Source organism: Capra hircus, chromosome 11, assembly GCF_001704415.2.
Source record: "Capra hircus breed San Clemente chromosome 11, ASM170441v1, whole genome shotgun sequence".
In the NCBI taxonomy this organism is placed as follows: Eukaryota; Metazoa; Chordata; class Mammalia; order Artiodactyla; family Bovidae; genus Capra; species Capra hircus.
In genome coordinates this window covers 93,822,338-93,839,208 of record NC_030818.1, presented here as the reverse complement: position 1 = coordinate 93,839,208, position 16,871 = coordinate 93,822,338, and the positions used below count along the sequence as shown (strand labels likewise).

The 16,871-nt window shown below is 36.2% G+C and overlaps 1 protein-coding gene across 3 annotated transcripts in view; it reads left to right on the top strand.

Annotated features, from left to right (window-relative positions):
• STRBP (spermatid perinuclear RNA binding protein) overlaps nucleotides 1-16,871 on the top strand; it is a 145,375-nt gene that overhangs the window by 85,615 nt on the left and 42,889 nt on the right. For all 3 annotated transcript variants that reach the window (XM_018055743.1, XM_018055741.1, XM_018055742.1), the window contains 5 exons: nucleotides 2,229-2,394; nucleotides 5,883-6,027; nucleotides 14,337-14,428; nucleotides 14,947-15,042; nucleotides 16,262-16,373. In XM_018055743.1, coding sequence (XP_017911232.1) covers nucleotides 2,229-2,394; nucleotides 5,883-6,027; nucleotides 14,337-14,428; nucleotides 14,947-15,042; nucleotides 16,262-16,373 — 611 coding nt within the window. The remainder of the gene's footprint in view (nucleotides 1-2,228; nucleotides 2,395-5,882; nucleotides 6,028-14,336; nucleotides 14,429-14,946; nucleotides 15,043-16,261; nucleotides 16,374-16,871) is intronic.

Genomic DNA, 16,871 nt, shown 5'->3' with positions numbered 1-16,871 from the left:
GATTATCCATGACCAAAATGTGAAAGTACAGGGCAGGGAAAGACTAGGTGCGGGATTTGGGGATCAGAAAAATCTTCACAAAGGAGGTAGCGTTTGCAGTTGGCTCTCCAGAGAGTGAGTAGGGTTTTGTCAGGCAGTGAAAGTAGAAGAAAAAATAAATCTCAGCAAGAATCTAGGTGTGAAGAAGTATTGGGAAAAAGTATTAGGACTGTTTAAAGAATAATAGATATTTTTTATTGAGCTATTAATATATGCCAGCTCTGGGCTAAGTTCATTACTTATGCTAATTATTAATAAATGATATTCTCAGTACCGCTCTGAGGAAGGTATTACTCCGTTGTTTTTTTTTAAACAAATGAAGAAATAGACTCAAAGAGTCAAGTAATTTATAATTTGTCCAGTGTCGTATAGTAAGTGGCAGATCAGGGTTCGAAACGGGAAGTCATGCTGATTCCTAAATTGCTTCCCAATAAGCCCATGTCTAAGTGTTCAGTGGGACTCCAGGAAAGAGGCAGGCAGAGTTCCATCCTTGTTGTGCCTTTGGAAGACTGTTCTGGTTGTAACATACTGTATACAGTAGATGAGATGCTAGGAATTAGGTGAGAGGTAGTAAGAGCCTGAAAAGAAGCTAGTTTGAAGGCAGGGGTTGGAGAGTGATTATGAGGGGAGAATTTATAAACTATTACTAGGTTTGGGAGAAAGATGAAAGAATAGGAATACAGAGGAAAAAATAATCAAAGACAGACTCTATTCTTAATATCAAATAATGCACTATATTTGGTTTACTTGCTTCAACATGATTTTTATTTCTTTTTATACTTGTACCACCCTTATAATTTTTCACTGCTTTAATGTTTATTGACTCTCTCAGGTGTGCCAGGCACTGAGCCCTGGCTGAGTTATTTATGATTTCCTATCTTGTTTCCATTGCCCCTGTTCTGTTTCTCTTTTCTCCAGTTCATTCTCCATCTCTGCTAACTTGGGCTCAACTTTGCTGACTCTTTGCCCTCAGCTAGAATGACCTTCTTTTTCTCTTTAACCAAATCATGACTCTGCTGAAGTCACTCTTGAAGTTTGCCTTGCTTGAAGTCTTTAATTTTGACCTTTCTCTTTTCTGAAATTATGATGCAGTCATAATAATGTAAAGAGCTTGAGTGTTGTGGTCAAATCAACTTGAGTTTGAATCTTGTTCACTTGTTCAGTCATGTCCAACTCTGTGCAACCCCATGGACTGCAGCACCATTTTACTCTCTGTGAACTTGAACAATTAATCACCAGTTTTGAGATTCTCATTCCTTGTCTTTCAAATGCAGGCTCTTTGTTAGGTCTAAATGAGATTTGTGGCACACAGTTTGTTCTCAGATGTCAAACTTGTCTTCCTTCTTAAGCAGGTTTTAAACAGCTTTTGTACTTAATCTGCAGTGTAAGCCTCTGAAGCAGGAGAATTTGGAGTATGTTCTCCATATTCAAACAGTTGCTTACTTGTTGAATAACCATTAAGTTTAGTTCCATTTTCATTTGTAATTGAGGGGAATGAACTAATAAACCTTAGTTATTAAAATCAAGGATAGATATTAGTTATTCTTACGCACCATTCATGACTTGATGTTCTTTGAATGTTCGTTCTTCTGGTTACCACTGGATTTAGAATATGTGTGTTGGCAGATCATCTTTGGGTTCCTCAGCGCTTCACTTTTATCACATTATTCTGCTTTCCCCATAAACTTTTATGGATTCCTAGAATGCTACAGCTACAAGGAGAGAGCTAAGGCTTACGCAGCCAATAGCCATTTTACAGTTATAGATACTGAGCCAGAAGGCACTGCTAGGAGCAGAGGTCAGGTCTTTTCATTTCCACTCTGATGCTCTTTCTTATCATACCATGGTGTTCATGTTTCTCACAATTCTTTAGTTGCTAATTAAAAGATAAAAGGAAGTTTGAATAATTGAAAAGATATTTAAGGGGATACAGTATTTTTGGATTTTCCTGAGCAATATAGATTTAATAAAGAATTGAGAGATCTATCATTTGAAACAGTCTCCCTATTGATTCTTTGTGTAAGGTAGTTTATGAGCCTTAAATCTGAGACTTACTTTTGTGGAATTTTGGATATCTGGATTTATGTTCTCCCTTATCAATTCCTATGGATATCCAGAAAACCAAGTGATGATTAAGTTATAGTTCAGAAGTAGGCTGTGAAAGTAATCATTCAGACTTTTATTTTTAGGGATCAAGGTGGTCGGACATTGTGTGGTGTAATGAGGATTGGCCTGGTTGCAAAAGGCTTGCTGATTAAAGATGATATGGACTTGGAGCTGGTTTTAATGTGCAAAGACAAACCCACAGAGACCCTGTTAAATACAGTCAAAGATAATCTTCCTATTCAGATTCAGGTGAGTACAGTTTAATTGTACCTCTAGGAGAATTTGTGAAAAGGTAAAAATAGGTAGTGATCTTCATTAATTTAATAAAAAGAAATTGATAACGTAAAAGGTAGGTACAGACGGCTACTCTGGGTCTGTGCATCATCCATCACATCTAAGGCAAACTTCTGGTGATTAGCATTCAAAGTACAGTCTTAAATTTTTCAGACGTATCTTGCTGAAAGTCTTCATGTTTTCCACAGTAGGCCTCTCAACGTTATAAAACTATCGAGAAGGTTTGATACAGGGTGGAAAAGAACAAAAAGAGCCTGGACAACTGGAAACTTTGATAGATGCTAATTTTTTAAATTGACCACTCTGTTAATTTTATTTCATTCATTCATTCTGTTAATAGAAATTCACTGTTAATTCCTTGTTTTCAAGCCTTTTTCACATTGGGATGCATTTAGAAAATTTTACTGTTGTCATGTTTCCTGGAGGATGCTGCTGGAGACTGAGGGCTCCTCAGGGCTGAAGGCAACTGGTTGGTCCAGGGCTGTGGTCACTTTAGGACCTGCTCTACCAGCCTGCTCCAAGGGTTAGTTGAAAACGGTGATCACCTTTCATTTTCAGATATGTTACCTTTGGTATAATTAGATTATATCTTTTTGACGATTTTGTATCAGTTAGTCCTTCAATCCATGTTGCATAAATAGGTATCAGTACACAAGGTTGAACTGTGAGTTGTTGAATGCGCTCTTTTTTTTCTGTAGTTGGTTTCCTTTATTTGTATTTCTTCTGTGGAGACCTTTTTTCCCCTCAAAGTAAAATGAATTCTAAATTTGTCTTTATTAGCTTTGTTACTGGATCATTTTCTTTCATATTCACCAACTGATTTTCAGAACCATCTTCCTGACTTTAATCTGCCGTTCCTGAAACTCAAATTTGTGTTGCTTGTTGACACATTCTCCTATATTAATTTCTGGAGCACTTTTTCAAAAAAATCATTTTTAGATCTTAACACTTTCTAAGTGACTGACCAAATATATTTGATTTTTCCATTTTCAGTTCTGATTGAAGGAAAGTATCTGTTCTTTCAAGGGTTAAATTCATTTCTTTTAAAGAAAGATATAAAAGATTAAAGACTTTTTAAATCGTTGTGTGATCATTTGAGAAGGGAGAGTGGTAAGCAACATGGAGTACAGTAAAGAAAGTTCAGTAACGGGTTTCTGACTATACTTTTTGTTACTAGAATGTTAATGTTGTAAAATCCCATCTTTTTTCCATTATTTTTATATTGTTTTAAAGTTTAATCTTTATTTCTGCTTTTATTGTAGTGAACATTGTTATTCTTAAATCTGTACTAGAGTAATAAGCAAAGAGTTGGACATATGGAGGCTTTTCCAACCATCTCACCCTCTTTTCTGTTCTCTTTACTGAGTTCTGTTTTATATAAGAGTGGTCATATTTTCAGATGTGTCAGGATGGAAAAAGGGTTGAGAATCAGTGCTATAAGAAATTGAAGATCTGTTGTATTTCTCAGTATTGAAGATGCAGGAAATTGGAGCTTTAGTTGTACTAATAGAGCTTTCTCTGTGTAGTTCACAACTGTGTGAACTCTGTATTTTCTATTTCTGGGCACCACAGTTTTAAACTTTTTGTCAGGCTGGCAAGTGTTTGAGGGAAGGGCCTGGGAGAGAATGCAGACTGTGTAAACGGTTTCAAATTTGAAGAGACTAGAGCTTTTTAACCTAGAGAAGGTGAAAAAAGATATAAGTATCTTCAGATCTTTGAAGAGCTTCTTGGAGAAGGCGAAAGTGGCCTGAACTCTTAAGACCAGTGGTGGGCATTTTAAGAAACATACCTGAGTTTAACATAGCCAATAGAGTTATCCAGCAGTGAAACCAGCTGCTTTGTGTGATGGTTTGGATCTATGATCGTAGCTGTTTGGGTGGAGGTACCCAAATAAATGGGGATGTAATTGTATACCCACTTTATATTAATTTATATACATGTACACATATTTACTATGCCTTCATATGTACACACAAGCATAGACATTTTATTATTAATATAAAAATGTTTTAGAAAATCATTTTAAATGGGATTTTTGCATTTATTCCCTGCCTACCCCTTTTTTCTTGGTGTTTGTTTGGAAAACTGATCTCTGATACTGTACGAACTTATTTCCTTGTGAATTAAAAACCTTTTCCCTGAGCACTTATCATAGCAAAACTTTGAGTTATCAGGGTACCTTAATTAACTGGGATTGTATCAGACCTTTTCTCTGTGTACTCTTTTCTATGGTGGTTTTAGAACTTCCTTGAGCAGAGGAAGGAGAAGGATGACCAAAACCAGAGTCACTTAGAATTAGTCTAGCCCAACACTCATATCATATTTCATTACTTTGGATGTGTCTTAAAGAGTGATCTGCATGTATGGTTGAAAATTGACTTTGCTTTTTCTCTGAGACATCTTTACTGCTCTTATGCAGAGTGAATGTGAGCAGTTTTCTGCTTTTTCTCTATACTCTAGTTCTGGTTTTTCCAGCCACTATGTGGCCTTTCCCTTTCTTGGTTTACTCTGTTCAAAATTAGGGTAACGAATTTTCAGTTTTCTATCTTTTTTTGGATGTTTAATGGTAAAATGCTGTTCTTATATAAATGACTTTGAGTCCCTTTAATGCACAGTTGATGAGTAGAGAGACCCAGTAGTGTTTCTGTGCAGCTATTTATGTTAGGTAATATATATTAAATTTTACCACCAAGAAAGGCCCTGTGTAACTTACTAAACTATATATTTAATGTATACTTAAAAGCAATCCTAGTTGGTGATAATTTTTTGTATAATTGTTTGTTAAAAGAAGCAGTGAACATTTCTGTGTGGATGTCAGATGACTTATCCCAGAGAATCTCACTGGAGTGATCTCTGACACCTCTTGTTAGAGAAGGGAAGTTAGTTACTTGTTTATATTAACCTTTTTACTGATGAGTGATTGTGCAGAGATCCATTTTCATTCATTCTTACTTGATTTTCTTTAAAAATCTACATAATCTTACATAAAAGATTAGGTAATCTTATATTTATAAATCTTTATTAGCAAGTAGGAGTTCCTGTTTAGGTTGTCCTATCAAAAAAGGTATTTAGAGAGCATTCCCAGCAACTTATTATTCTATATAAGTCCTTTGTAATAATTTCAAGAGCAATAATTTACCTTTTGTTGTATAATGATGCTTTTGGTAACTTTCACTTTCAAATATTAGAAAGAATGATTTTAAATGTTGTTTAATAATTGAATGGATGATTGCTTTTTGAGGGATGGAGAAAGAGGATTCGTCAGTAAGTTAGGAGAGAGAAATGTTACTTCCACCCTGAAGAACTAGGTAAAGATTAGTTACTCTTTCAGAACAGTAAAAACTAATCGTTAGTAACTTTTGAAAACCAAGACAAGGGGGGGAATCATTCACTTTTTGAAATTTTAATTAATTGGCTGTTTTTGAAATCTTGATGACTTTCAGAAACTCACAGAAGAGAAATATCAAGTGGAACAATGTGTAGATGAGGCATCTATTATAATTCGGAATACAAAAGAACCCACGCTAACTTTGAAGGTGATACTTACTTCTCCTCTAATTAGAGACGAATTGGAGAAGAAGGATGGAGGTACACATGTGTATATATATATATATATATATATGTATATGTATATATAGAGAGACATAGATGTGTATATATAAATATATATTTGTTTTGTTCACATAAGACCTCTCTTAAATGCTGCACTAATTATGTCCAGTGGATTTAAGAAATAATCTGTCTTTTGTTTTATGCCACTCATAGTATTTTAAGCAGTTTATTCCTACACAGTCTCTGTATTTTGCAAAAATGTTTATATTCAAAACATAAAATATGTTAATTCAGAAAAACCTGTACTTATGTTGGTTTTAAATCCATTTTAATTTTTATACTGTTTCAGTGTTCTGTTTTACTTTGTCTAGTTTTGCATTGCTATTGGTATCAGCTCACCTATTCTGGGTAGCTTGGTTATTAGGTCTGATTTTAGGGTTAAATGTGATTCAAAAGAGTACTGTTTTCAAATTTACTTGTAGTAGCTCCATAACTTTTTAAGAGTTATGCTTTATCTAGTTGCCTAAGTGTTTTGTCACGTAAGAGAGATAAATTGGGGGGGGGTTTAAATAATCTTTGGTAAAAATTTTTTTTAGGAGGTGTGTGATCCTGTTAACATTTAGGATTTTATATATGTGGGAATTTTATTTTAATCTGACTTTCTTCTGAAGTTAAAAAGAATTTCTGCATAGCAATGCCATCAAATAAAAGTGGAGTGAGAAATCTATTTCGTTTTAAGAAGTACTGTTGGAGCTGGATTTCTTTTTTAGTATTTTTATCCTTTCACATCAGCTTGTTTCTGCCTCTTAGTCCTGTCTCTGGAAACTTGCCGTGTGCTATTTCTCCTCTATCAGACCTTTGACCAACTAGCCTCTCTCTGTTATGACAGTTTAGAGGCAATGTGGCCTAACTGGGCCATCGAGGACTCCCTGTTGCTGTTTTTCATCACTAGATATTCAGCAAGTTCCATTGCTTACTCCCCTACCTGAAATACCAGTGCAGCAAGAAGTATTGGTCAGTTTCTTAATTTATTTCAAGTTGATGATAAAGGAAGAAAAAGACGCATTTTACCAGAGATGTTAGAATTTCAAGTTTTGCAGGCATGACTCATAGGATTTCTTAAAGTAAAAGTGATAGACTTTCTTTTTAAAGAAGTCTTTTGGGTACTAAAATCAGCTATACCATACCCAACAGATATAAACTAGGTACATTTATGAATCATAGTTTAAAATTAAAGTACATCCACTCTGTAATTGGGTTTATCCCTGTACTTTTTCTTTTGGACTGTATATAGTATCTCTAACACCTCTGAAGAACCAACCTTCAGTTCAGTTCAGTTCAGTCACTCAGTCGTGTCCGACTCTTTGCGACCCCACGAATCACAGCATGCCAGGCCTCCCCGTCCATCACCAACTCCCAGAGTTCACTCAGACTCATGTCCATCGAGTCAATGATGCCATCCAGCCATCTCATCCTCTGTCGTCCCCTTCTCCTCCTACCCCCAATCCCTCCCAGCATCAGAGTCTTTCCCAATGAGTCAACTCTTCCCTTGAGGTGGCCAAAGTACTGGCATTTCAACTTAAGCATCATTCCTTCCAAAGAAATCCCAGGACTGATCTCCTTGAGAATGGACTGGTTGGATTTCCTTGCAGTCCAAGGGACTCTCAAGAGTCTTCTCCAATACCACAGTTCAAAAGCATCAATTCTTCAGCGCTCAGCCTTCTTCACAGTCCAACTCTTACATCCATACATGACCACAGGAAAAACCATAGCCTTGACTAGACGGACCTTAGTCATCAAAGTAATGTCTCTGCTTTTGAAAATGCTATCTAGGTTGGTCATAACTTTTCTTCCAAGGAGTAAGCGTCTTTTAATTTCATGGCTACCGTCACCATCTGCAGTGATTTTGGAGCCCCCCAAAATAAAATTCTGACACTGTTTCCACTGTTTCCCCATCTATTTCCCATGAAGTGATGGGACTGGATGCCATGATCTTCGTTTTCTGAATGTTGAGCTTAAATGGCTTAATTTCTTTAGCAGCGTTGCAGTTCACCATTAATTGTAGAACTATAAAATGATTTCTGAAGTATTAAGATAATTCTGTTAATTCTGGTAAGCTGTGTTCTACTTGACCCTCTAGTGTAAAATTAACCATTTCTAAGTATAGTTATAGATATTATTAAAAATTCTTTGAGTATAGAGAGATGAGATGACTGAAGTTGCCAGAGGCTAAATTTGTCTAGATTTGAAGTTGCCAAAGACTAAATAATGTTTGCTTGCAGCTGGAGACATCTCTCCCATTACTTTGAAAGTATTGAGAACTACAGGCTTCTTTCCCTCCATGGTTATGTACACTTACATGGTATTTTAAGGTTTCAGTGATAACTCTAAGCTTAGTCTGTTGCCTTTATAACTAGGGTCAGAGGACCTGAAAACAGATCTTAGTATGTTATACCCTTACTAGAAGACTAGTTATTGCAGAATGGAATTTGCAGTGGAGCAGGAGAGTCATAGTCTGTTCAAGGTGTTCGGGTTATTAAAGGACTCCAAGACCTCTTTATAAGCTCAGTCTTTATCAGCTGATGTTAACATAATTGCATGGGATCAGATAAGATGAAAGAATCAGCTTGAATCTAATATTTTACACGTTACTTCCTCTCCTTTTGAATGGCAGCAAGATTTGCTTTGCTGTTTTCCTTAACCTCACAGCCCTGCCAGGTCACCTGTTACCTCTCATAATTTGCTCGTTTTGTCTAATTTGGACTTTGTCGAAGTTTTTAGATCTGTGCTAGCAGTTTTGTGTGTTATTGGGTAACTGAGGATCCAGTGTAAGCGTTTAAGATCTGGGCTGTACAATTCTATAGGATTTCTTTCATCACACCAGATAACTCCTCTTGCCTTGACGCAGTTCTTTTCAGCTGCATGGGGTGAAAGTACAGATTCATTTGGGTTCCAGGAATTTCTAAGTTTGAGAGAAATCTCTTTAAAAAAATATGCACGCATTTTCTTTCTCAAAGTTTAAAAAAATTTGCATTGTAAATACTTTTTGGGGAGAGATTTCCCTGCAGAATCTCAACTTCTCTTCTCCCACAGAACGAATAGGCTGTTCACAGTATATACCTCATGTGTTTCCCTTCCCTTGTGACATATTTGGGTAAAATCAAAGAGGAAAAATGTCTGAGAGCAGGCAGAACTGGAGGACTGAATCTGATGAGAGCACCACGCTTTTCTTCTCTGTGTATCTCTGCAGAAGTGGCTCTAGTTAATTACTCATTTCACATTGCTGTTTAGATTTTCAGTGGCCAGACTATAGTGAATTTCTTTGGTATTGTTTACTGTTTCACAGGTAAGAGGCCTCCTGTGCTGTCAGCCTTCTTTCTGTAGTCTAACCCTTTACATGAAGGCCCTGTAAAATAACCATTCTGTATAACTATATGGGGCTTCCCAGTGGCGCTAATGGTGAAGAACGTCCTGCCAATGCGGAAGACACATAGAGATGTGGGTTAGATCCCTGGGTCGGGAACATCCTCTGGAGGAGGGCATGGCAACCTACTCTAGTATTCTTGCCTAGAGAATCCCATGGACAGAGGACTTTGGCAGGCTACAGTCCATGGAGTCCCAAAGACTTGGACACACTGAAGTGACCTAACATGCACACATACATGCATTACTACATGCTTCCTGCTAAAGAAGGCATAGGAAAAAGAACACAGACCTTGGTGGCAGCCAAGTGTTTGACCCTTAACTCCATTAAGTATTACTGTGTGCCTTGGACATATTTCTTCACTTCAAAATGTGGGTAATGAATACTTTAGAAAGTTGTTTGAGAGAATTTATATAATAATATGACCTGTACAATACCCAGCAGAAAGTGATTGATTAGTAAACAGTGGTAGTTACTTAGTTTAGTAAACAGTGGTAGTTACTTAGTTTAGTAAACAGAAAGTCACAGCACAAAGTCATCTACTCAAAGTACCTTGAATTTACAGTGAGAATAATGTGTAATAACGGGTTTGAAGTAGTAAACATAAGCAGAGTTAAACTGTTAAATACCCATTGATGTGTAGTACTGGAATCAGTATACTATATTTGCTACAGTGCTAGTAATGAGCTGATTTATTATTAATGTAAAGTTTATGATTCATTGAGACAGACGTCTTTTTCCCTACCCGTGTCCTTTATCCGTAGCAGCTTGAGTGGTACCTAATACTTAGGCAATTAAAACAAAACCTGTTAAATTAATTTTTGTAGGTAGCATATTATCTGATCAAGTAGAACTGTTTGGTGTATAAGAAGCATTAACAATGGACATCTCAGAATTCAAGTAATATATATATATATTAAAGATTTTGCTTTGCTAAGGTATTTTATAACTTACTGTGTTATAAGCACTTTCTCATATATGATTTAACTCTCAATAGCCATGAGGTGGAGAAGGCAGTGGCACCCCACTCCAGTACTCTTGCCTGGGAAATCCCATGGACAGAGGAGCCTGGTAGGCTGCAGCCTATGGGGTCACAAAGAGTTGGACATGACTGAGCAACTTCACTTTCACTTTCCTGCATTGGAAAAGGAAATAGCAACCCACTCCAGTGTTCTAGCCTGGAGAGTCCCAGGGACGGCGGAGCCTGGTGGGCTGCCGTCTGTGGGGTCGCACAGAGTTGGACACGACTGAAGTGACTCAGCAGCAGCAGCAGCCATGAAGTAGATAATTGTCCTGTTTTATAAATGAAGAAAGGTCTGATGTTTCACCCATCCCTTCTGACTCTCAAGTCCAGTGACTGACTAGGATGATCATAGGAGATCTTAGCTGACTTAGTTTTTCTGAGCGTCACATGGTCTAAGCTGCTTTTGGTGCTTGTGATTTTAAACCAGAAGTATATTTGGTATGAGGGTGATAAATCCAGCTGCTTACTGTATTTGCCATACTTTGAAACCAAGTGGATAGGGAAACTTCAAAGGCACTTGTGATAACTTAGGCTGACATAAACTGCAGTGCTCAATATTAGGGGAGATTCTCAGGGTGTCACAAAAAAGTTGCCCAAGCTCCCCTTAGTTGCCAGTGTGAACTTCCTGTGCAACCACTCCTGTTAGGTGGAAGACTAGTCCAAAGGTCACAACTAGGATTTCTAACAATGCTGCTCGCTTGATTCTCCTGCCTTCCCCAGCTGCTTGACCTGCTTTGTCCTGTGTAAACCTGTAGCCACTATCTTTCCCGTGGCCCACTGCCTACTGAGGCATTGCAGAAAAGTCATATCTAGTGATGTTTCTGTCATAAACTAGGGTAACAGTGCTCTGTTTTACCTTCATGCTACATTTACCTGTTCATATTATTGTAGCCTGAGGTTTCTCATGGATAGTGACTTGAAGCATAATGTCTGCTCTCCACACAGCCTCAAGGAATTGAGAGGAGGACTGCCCGGATATCTTCAGGCTACCTTGGAAATTCTGTCAGTATGGACTCAGTAGCTCAGCTTCATTCCAACTTTGAAATGTCAGGGAGGTCTTCATGATAACCCAGCTTGATTATTTTACCTTTGAAGAACCCAGGTTCCAGACACATAAATTCTATTTAACATAGTCATGTTCTGGCTTTTCCCTGCCCCATCTGCGGGCTAGTGTTTTTGTGAACAGGCAAAGAGTTAGCTTGCATGTAAGGGATGGAGAGAAACTGACCAACATTTCCTGCAGGACGGTGTGTTTCTGGTCACAGATCTAACCCCTAACCAAATAAAAGTTAGGCATAATAGACTTCCTTTCAGTGCTTCCATTGTTTAGAATGTTTTATGTACCTTCGTGCTCTGATGCCAGATTATTGAGCAATGAATTTTTTAAAAGCTGTTTTTCTTTGCTTTTGGCATTTTTGTTACTATCTCCTATGCTTTTTTTTTTTTTTTTAAATCTGTTTTACTGGTCACTATAGGAAAAAAATGAAATGGTTCATCGTTCCATTGTTTCTGATTTAAAGACACCAAGATGCCTTTTTTATTAGAAATGCTTTGTTTCTCCACAAAACTGAAACACCTGTGTTAAAGTTTATATAGAAATGTTAAATTCGAGGTTCTACTTTGAGAAGTGGAGTGTTTTTCCAGCAGCAATTCTGTGATTGCCACATTTTTAATGAATGAGAATATATAAAACTGTTACTAATTATGTAAAAGAAATAGGCAAGCAAGGCTTACAAGTAGCACTACAGTGCCACATAAATTTATATAGTTTTAAAATAAGCTTTGAAGAAGGTAAAATGAGATGAAGTATTACATCCACTCTGCTGTTCTCACCGCATGAATATTGAAACATTTTGGATCTTTTGACTTTTTGACTATCAGAGCATGAAGAAACATGGCCATTCTGATGGTGATGTTAAAGGGAATTCAGTCACGTCGTCTGTTCATTGCCTGTCCCTTTTCATCTCTTTAGTAGAATCTACTGCCTCCAAATGTTGACTGTCTGTAGCAAGCTGATGTCACTAGTTTTTTAAAATAAGAATTAATTAATATAATTTGACTTTGGGAATAAGAGAATTTATCTAAACACTTTTGCCATTTTTCCCCTATAAAACTCTGTGTGGTGATGAGCAAATGTTAATTATAAGCTCTGTTCACCAGACAGTAGCATCAGAAAGTTCAAACGGAATTCTTTTGCCTTGTCTTTTCCTACCCAAGCTTCCTCTGATCCCTCCCCCTTCCACTGATCTTGCCTTGCCCCCTGCTGCCCTCCTGCCCTCTGGCCCTTCCTGATACTCTTACTTGATCCAATGACAGAATGAAACATAGTTCGCTTTAAAGTCCTAAAAAATAAGCATGGTCTATTCCTTTTCTTGAGATTATGTTATTTAGCAGTCAGTCAACCTTTGTCATGTCTAACTTTTAAGAGATTCTAACTGTTCATTTATAGTAGTTCTGCTTTGTATGTGAGCTTTACACAGATGCTTGTATTGACCACAGTTAAACATTTTGACATGTAAACACGAAAATGAATTACTTCTATGTTTTGTGTCATTAAAAAGAATTACGCAAAGACAGGAACTAGATCGCCTATGAAGTAAATACCTATAGTGTGTTTGCTTATGTTTATAAATAAAAGCACATTATCATTTCTTTTTGAGGCTTTCCATTTTATGAGGAAAAAGGGGTAATGAAATGAGACCCTGTATTGTGAATTTGTTGGCAGATAGTAATGTGAAACAATGCAAGTATCTGCTGTAGGGCTCACCTGGTCAGAAAATAAGTGTGTAGCACTTCAGCCTTGACATGTTGAAGCCAATAAAGAAAGCTCACATAAACATACTGCTGAGATTGTGACTGTCTGATTGTACCAGGAAGTGTTGGTGGGCTCTCTGAGTTCTTAAAAGAGGAAGGTAAATATGACTTAATTGGATTAGACAAAGACTTCTCAAAGAAACATTTGTATGTTATATGCATTTAAATTAATGCACCGATTCTTCAAAAGTTAAAAAACCCACTTTTTAGCAGCTAAGAGGAAATAAATTTGGCTATCTAAACATGGATTTAGTATCTTGTGACATCTTCTCAAATATGAATATTTGTCACAATCACATGTTTGAGTTCTTAATTTTGCTGCTCTTGGCCATCCAATCCAACTCTGAAATGTTAAGGCAAGTCAGATAGTTGTACTTCAGTAGTATTCTTTGCCACTTTTTGGAAAAAAAAAAAGGTATGCAAAACTTGAAATGTATTTCACCATATTTCATATTTTAGTTTTAATTTTGGGTTAAAGAAGAAATAGAGAACTCCATGGTTATACTGGAAGAGTTCTTATCAGTGGGGTAAAGTTTCTATTAATGGTTATCTTGTTGGATGAGTTAATTTTGTTCTAAAATAAAATTGCCATGCTCAGTGTATTGTTAGTATATCTCAAATTGATGATCTAAGCCCTAATTTTCCTTAAGAACTGATTAGTAATTAAAATCCCTTCTTCTATAAAGAAAAGTTGTTATTGCTATTGGTCCCAGATTTCCACTCTTTGTACCTTGTCAAAGGAAAAGTGCTATGTACCTATTTTGTGCCCTGTGATGTTACATACATGCTTAATAAGATCCCAGATTGTATGTAGCAGTGATCATTGGTTTGTTTACTGACTGAGCGAATGCCTTTGTGCTCCTGTTGTACTTGTGCGCAGAATGGCTCTATTGATGATTTACCTAAGTAATGATAGTGCACATAATCTAAAAAGAAAGCAACAAAGCCAAAACCTGAAATCTTCTGGGAGTCTTATTAGTTCACTCATATGCTGCTGTTCTTTTTATTTTTATTGTTTGGTAATTTGACAGGAAGCCCTTGGTCAAATTGTATCTGTCTCTCTTTATCCCATTTTCCCATTAGAAAAGGTTGCGATGAAAGATCCTCCGGACTTATTGGACAGGCAGAAATGCCTGAATGCCTTGGCGTCTCTTCGACATGCCAAATGGTTTCAGGTTGGCTTTTTGTTATTCTCTTATTGTTACCTTTCGCAGGTTTCATTTGGAACACCTGCCACTTAATGGTTTCTGTGTAATATATAAAATGGGGTGCGCTCTACCTCTTAGGGTTATTGTAGGAGTAAATGATTTAATTTAGGTGAAGTGCCCACTATAGCTTCTACTATAGTTAATGATGTTTAATTGTCATACTTTTGGATTTAGTACTCTGAATTTCAAATGATAGCTTATAAAATGCAGACATGGGTGAGAAAAGCTAAAAAGTCAGACAGTTGCCTGAAAATGGAGTTGCCATGAGGCTATGAAGCCAATTCTAATATACTTCCTTTACTTTAAACTCTGCCTTTCTAAACCATAATTTTACTACTTTTAATAACTTGATTTTTTGGTTTGCTTGACAACTTATGAATGATTGGCCAATTAGTATTCATTTTAAAGAACCTGTCCATGATCAGTGTCCTTAAAATGAAGAATGGATTTCAACAGGGATATTGGAATCATTTTGTTTGTTTTAGGCAAGGGCAAATGGATTAAAGTCATGTGTAATTGTCCTCCGCATTCTCCGTGATTTGTGCAACAGAGTCCCCACATGGGCACCATTAAAAGGATGGGTAAGTACTTAAATATGATTAAAAGCAAATTCTGAAAGTATAGTCAGAGGAGATCCTATAGAAATTATATGTTACTGTATTCTGAGTTAGCTAAGGTGTGCCTTAATCTATTTTTGTTCTGGGGAAAAAATTATAGAGGTTTTTACATGATTTCTTTTTTATGAATTTAGTTAGTATTATACATACATTTACATTTACAAATTTACATTAATTTGTAAAATATGTAAATTAAATAAGTAATTTAATATCTTCTAGCCACTAGAGCTTATATGTGAAAAATGTCTCTTTTACTTCATCATATTCATATTATAGAGACTGAGATATTTTTTCTGACAAAAGGTTCTTTACCTGTTAAAAGTGAGTGTCTTCCTGCACTTTCACTCTCCACTGATGGTTGATCGTTATTCACCTACTGCCTGGAAAAGCATGCTTGACTGGCACATTTCTCTTTCAGTGCTACTTCCGTTTAAAATAGAAATTATCTGGTATACCAGTATAAGGTTCCCATACCTTCTTTTCCTTTCTCTTTTGAGTACAGACATTTAAAAATAAGTTCATACTAGTAATTAAAGTTAGGTGAATAGTACAGTTAACCGTAGTTTAAAATGTATGTTGCCAAACTTAATTAATTTGGAAATTATTATGCTTGATCCAATAAAGAACATTATGAAACAAGTAAAGTTATAAAGGGTTATTTTAGATTAATTCAACAATTATTACTTTGATATTGACATCATGAACCTTTTAGTTTATTCAATATGGAGATTTGGTCCTTTTTTAATTCCAGTTGTACTACTTGGGCAGGATGTCTGGAATGAAGTCTTATTGTGGTTTGAGTCCATCCTAGGTAAAGTGGGAGATAGGTGGGCTGGGTTTGAACACTGATTATTTATTGGCCATTACTAACCTACATGAAGGCTTGTTAAATCTTTGTTAAGTTAGATGACTGCAGTTTGTTTAGTAATCCTTTCAGGGTAACTGAAAATAAACTTTTTGTAGCAAAAAGTCTTCTGAATATGTACTCTCAAAAATGGTTGATTTAAGCACTCTGGCTGGGGTAAAACTTGATAATCAAGTGGGAAAAGCTAATTGGGCCCTAAATGTTAAGAGGACTTTAACCTTTTTGGCCTCCATTGTAGATAGAAATGTCAGCTCACATTTAACTGGAAACCTTTTAACACTTGGTGCATGTACTAATTTGTAATTTAATATCTTCTAGCCACTAGAGCTTATATGTGAAAAGTCTATAGGTACTTGTAATAGACCTTTGGGCGCTGGGGAGGCCTTGAGACGAGTAATGGAGTGTTTGGCATCTGGAATTCTACTTCCTGGTAAGGGTTTCAAACTCTGGAGGCAGAAGAATCAGAACAATTTCATTTAAATTTAGTTTTCTATTATGTGCTAAGTTTGTCCTCTACACAGGAAAATGATGTGTAGGAGTTGTTTTGCTTTGAATTTTTTCAACTAGAAGTGTCACAAAACTCTCTTTCGATAATTATAATTTATGTTTTATATGTACTAACATAAAAGGTACTAATAAGATATTGTGTCTGCTATGAAGTTGCTTTACCCAGAACTCTGAATTTGAAAATGGTTAAGTTAAAATGTATGACGTTCATTATGTTTGCAGTCTGGTGTTTAATTTGGAAAAATTGAGTTTGGTCTTTTTTTCCCATATATAATCCCTTAAAAGATTTGGGGTGATTCATCATGCTGTTTCTAAATTCTTAGAATTAAGACCCAATTTTGACCTTAGATATACAAATGACTTCTAGTAAAATAAGGACATTTAAATGCTAACATATTGAAAATAAGTGTCCATTTTACTC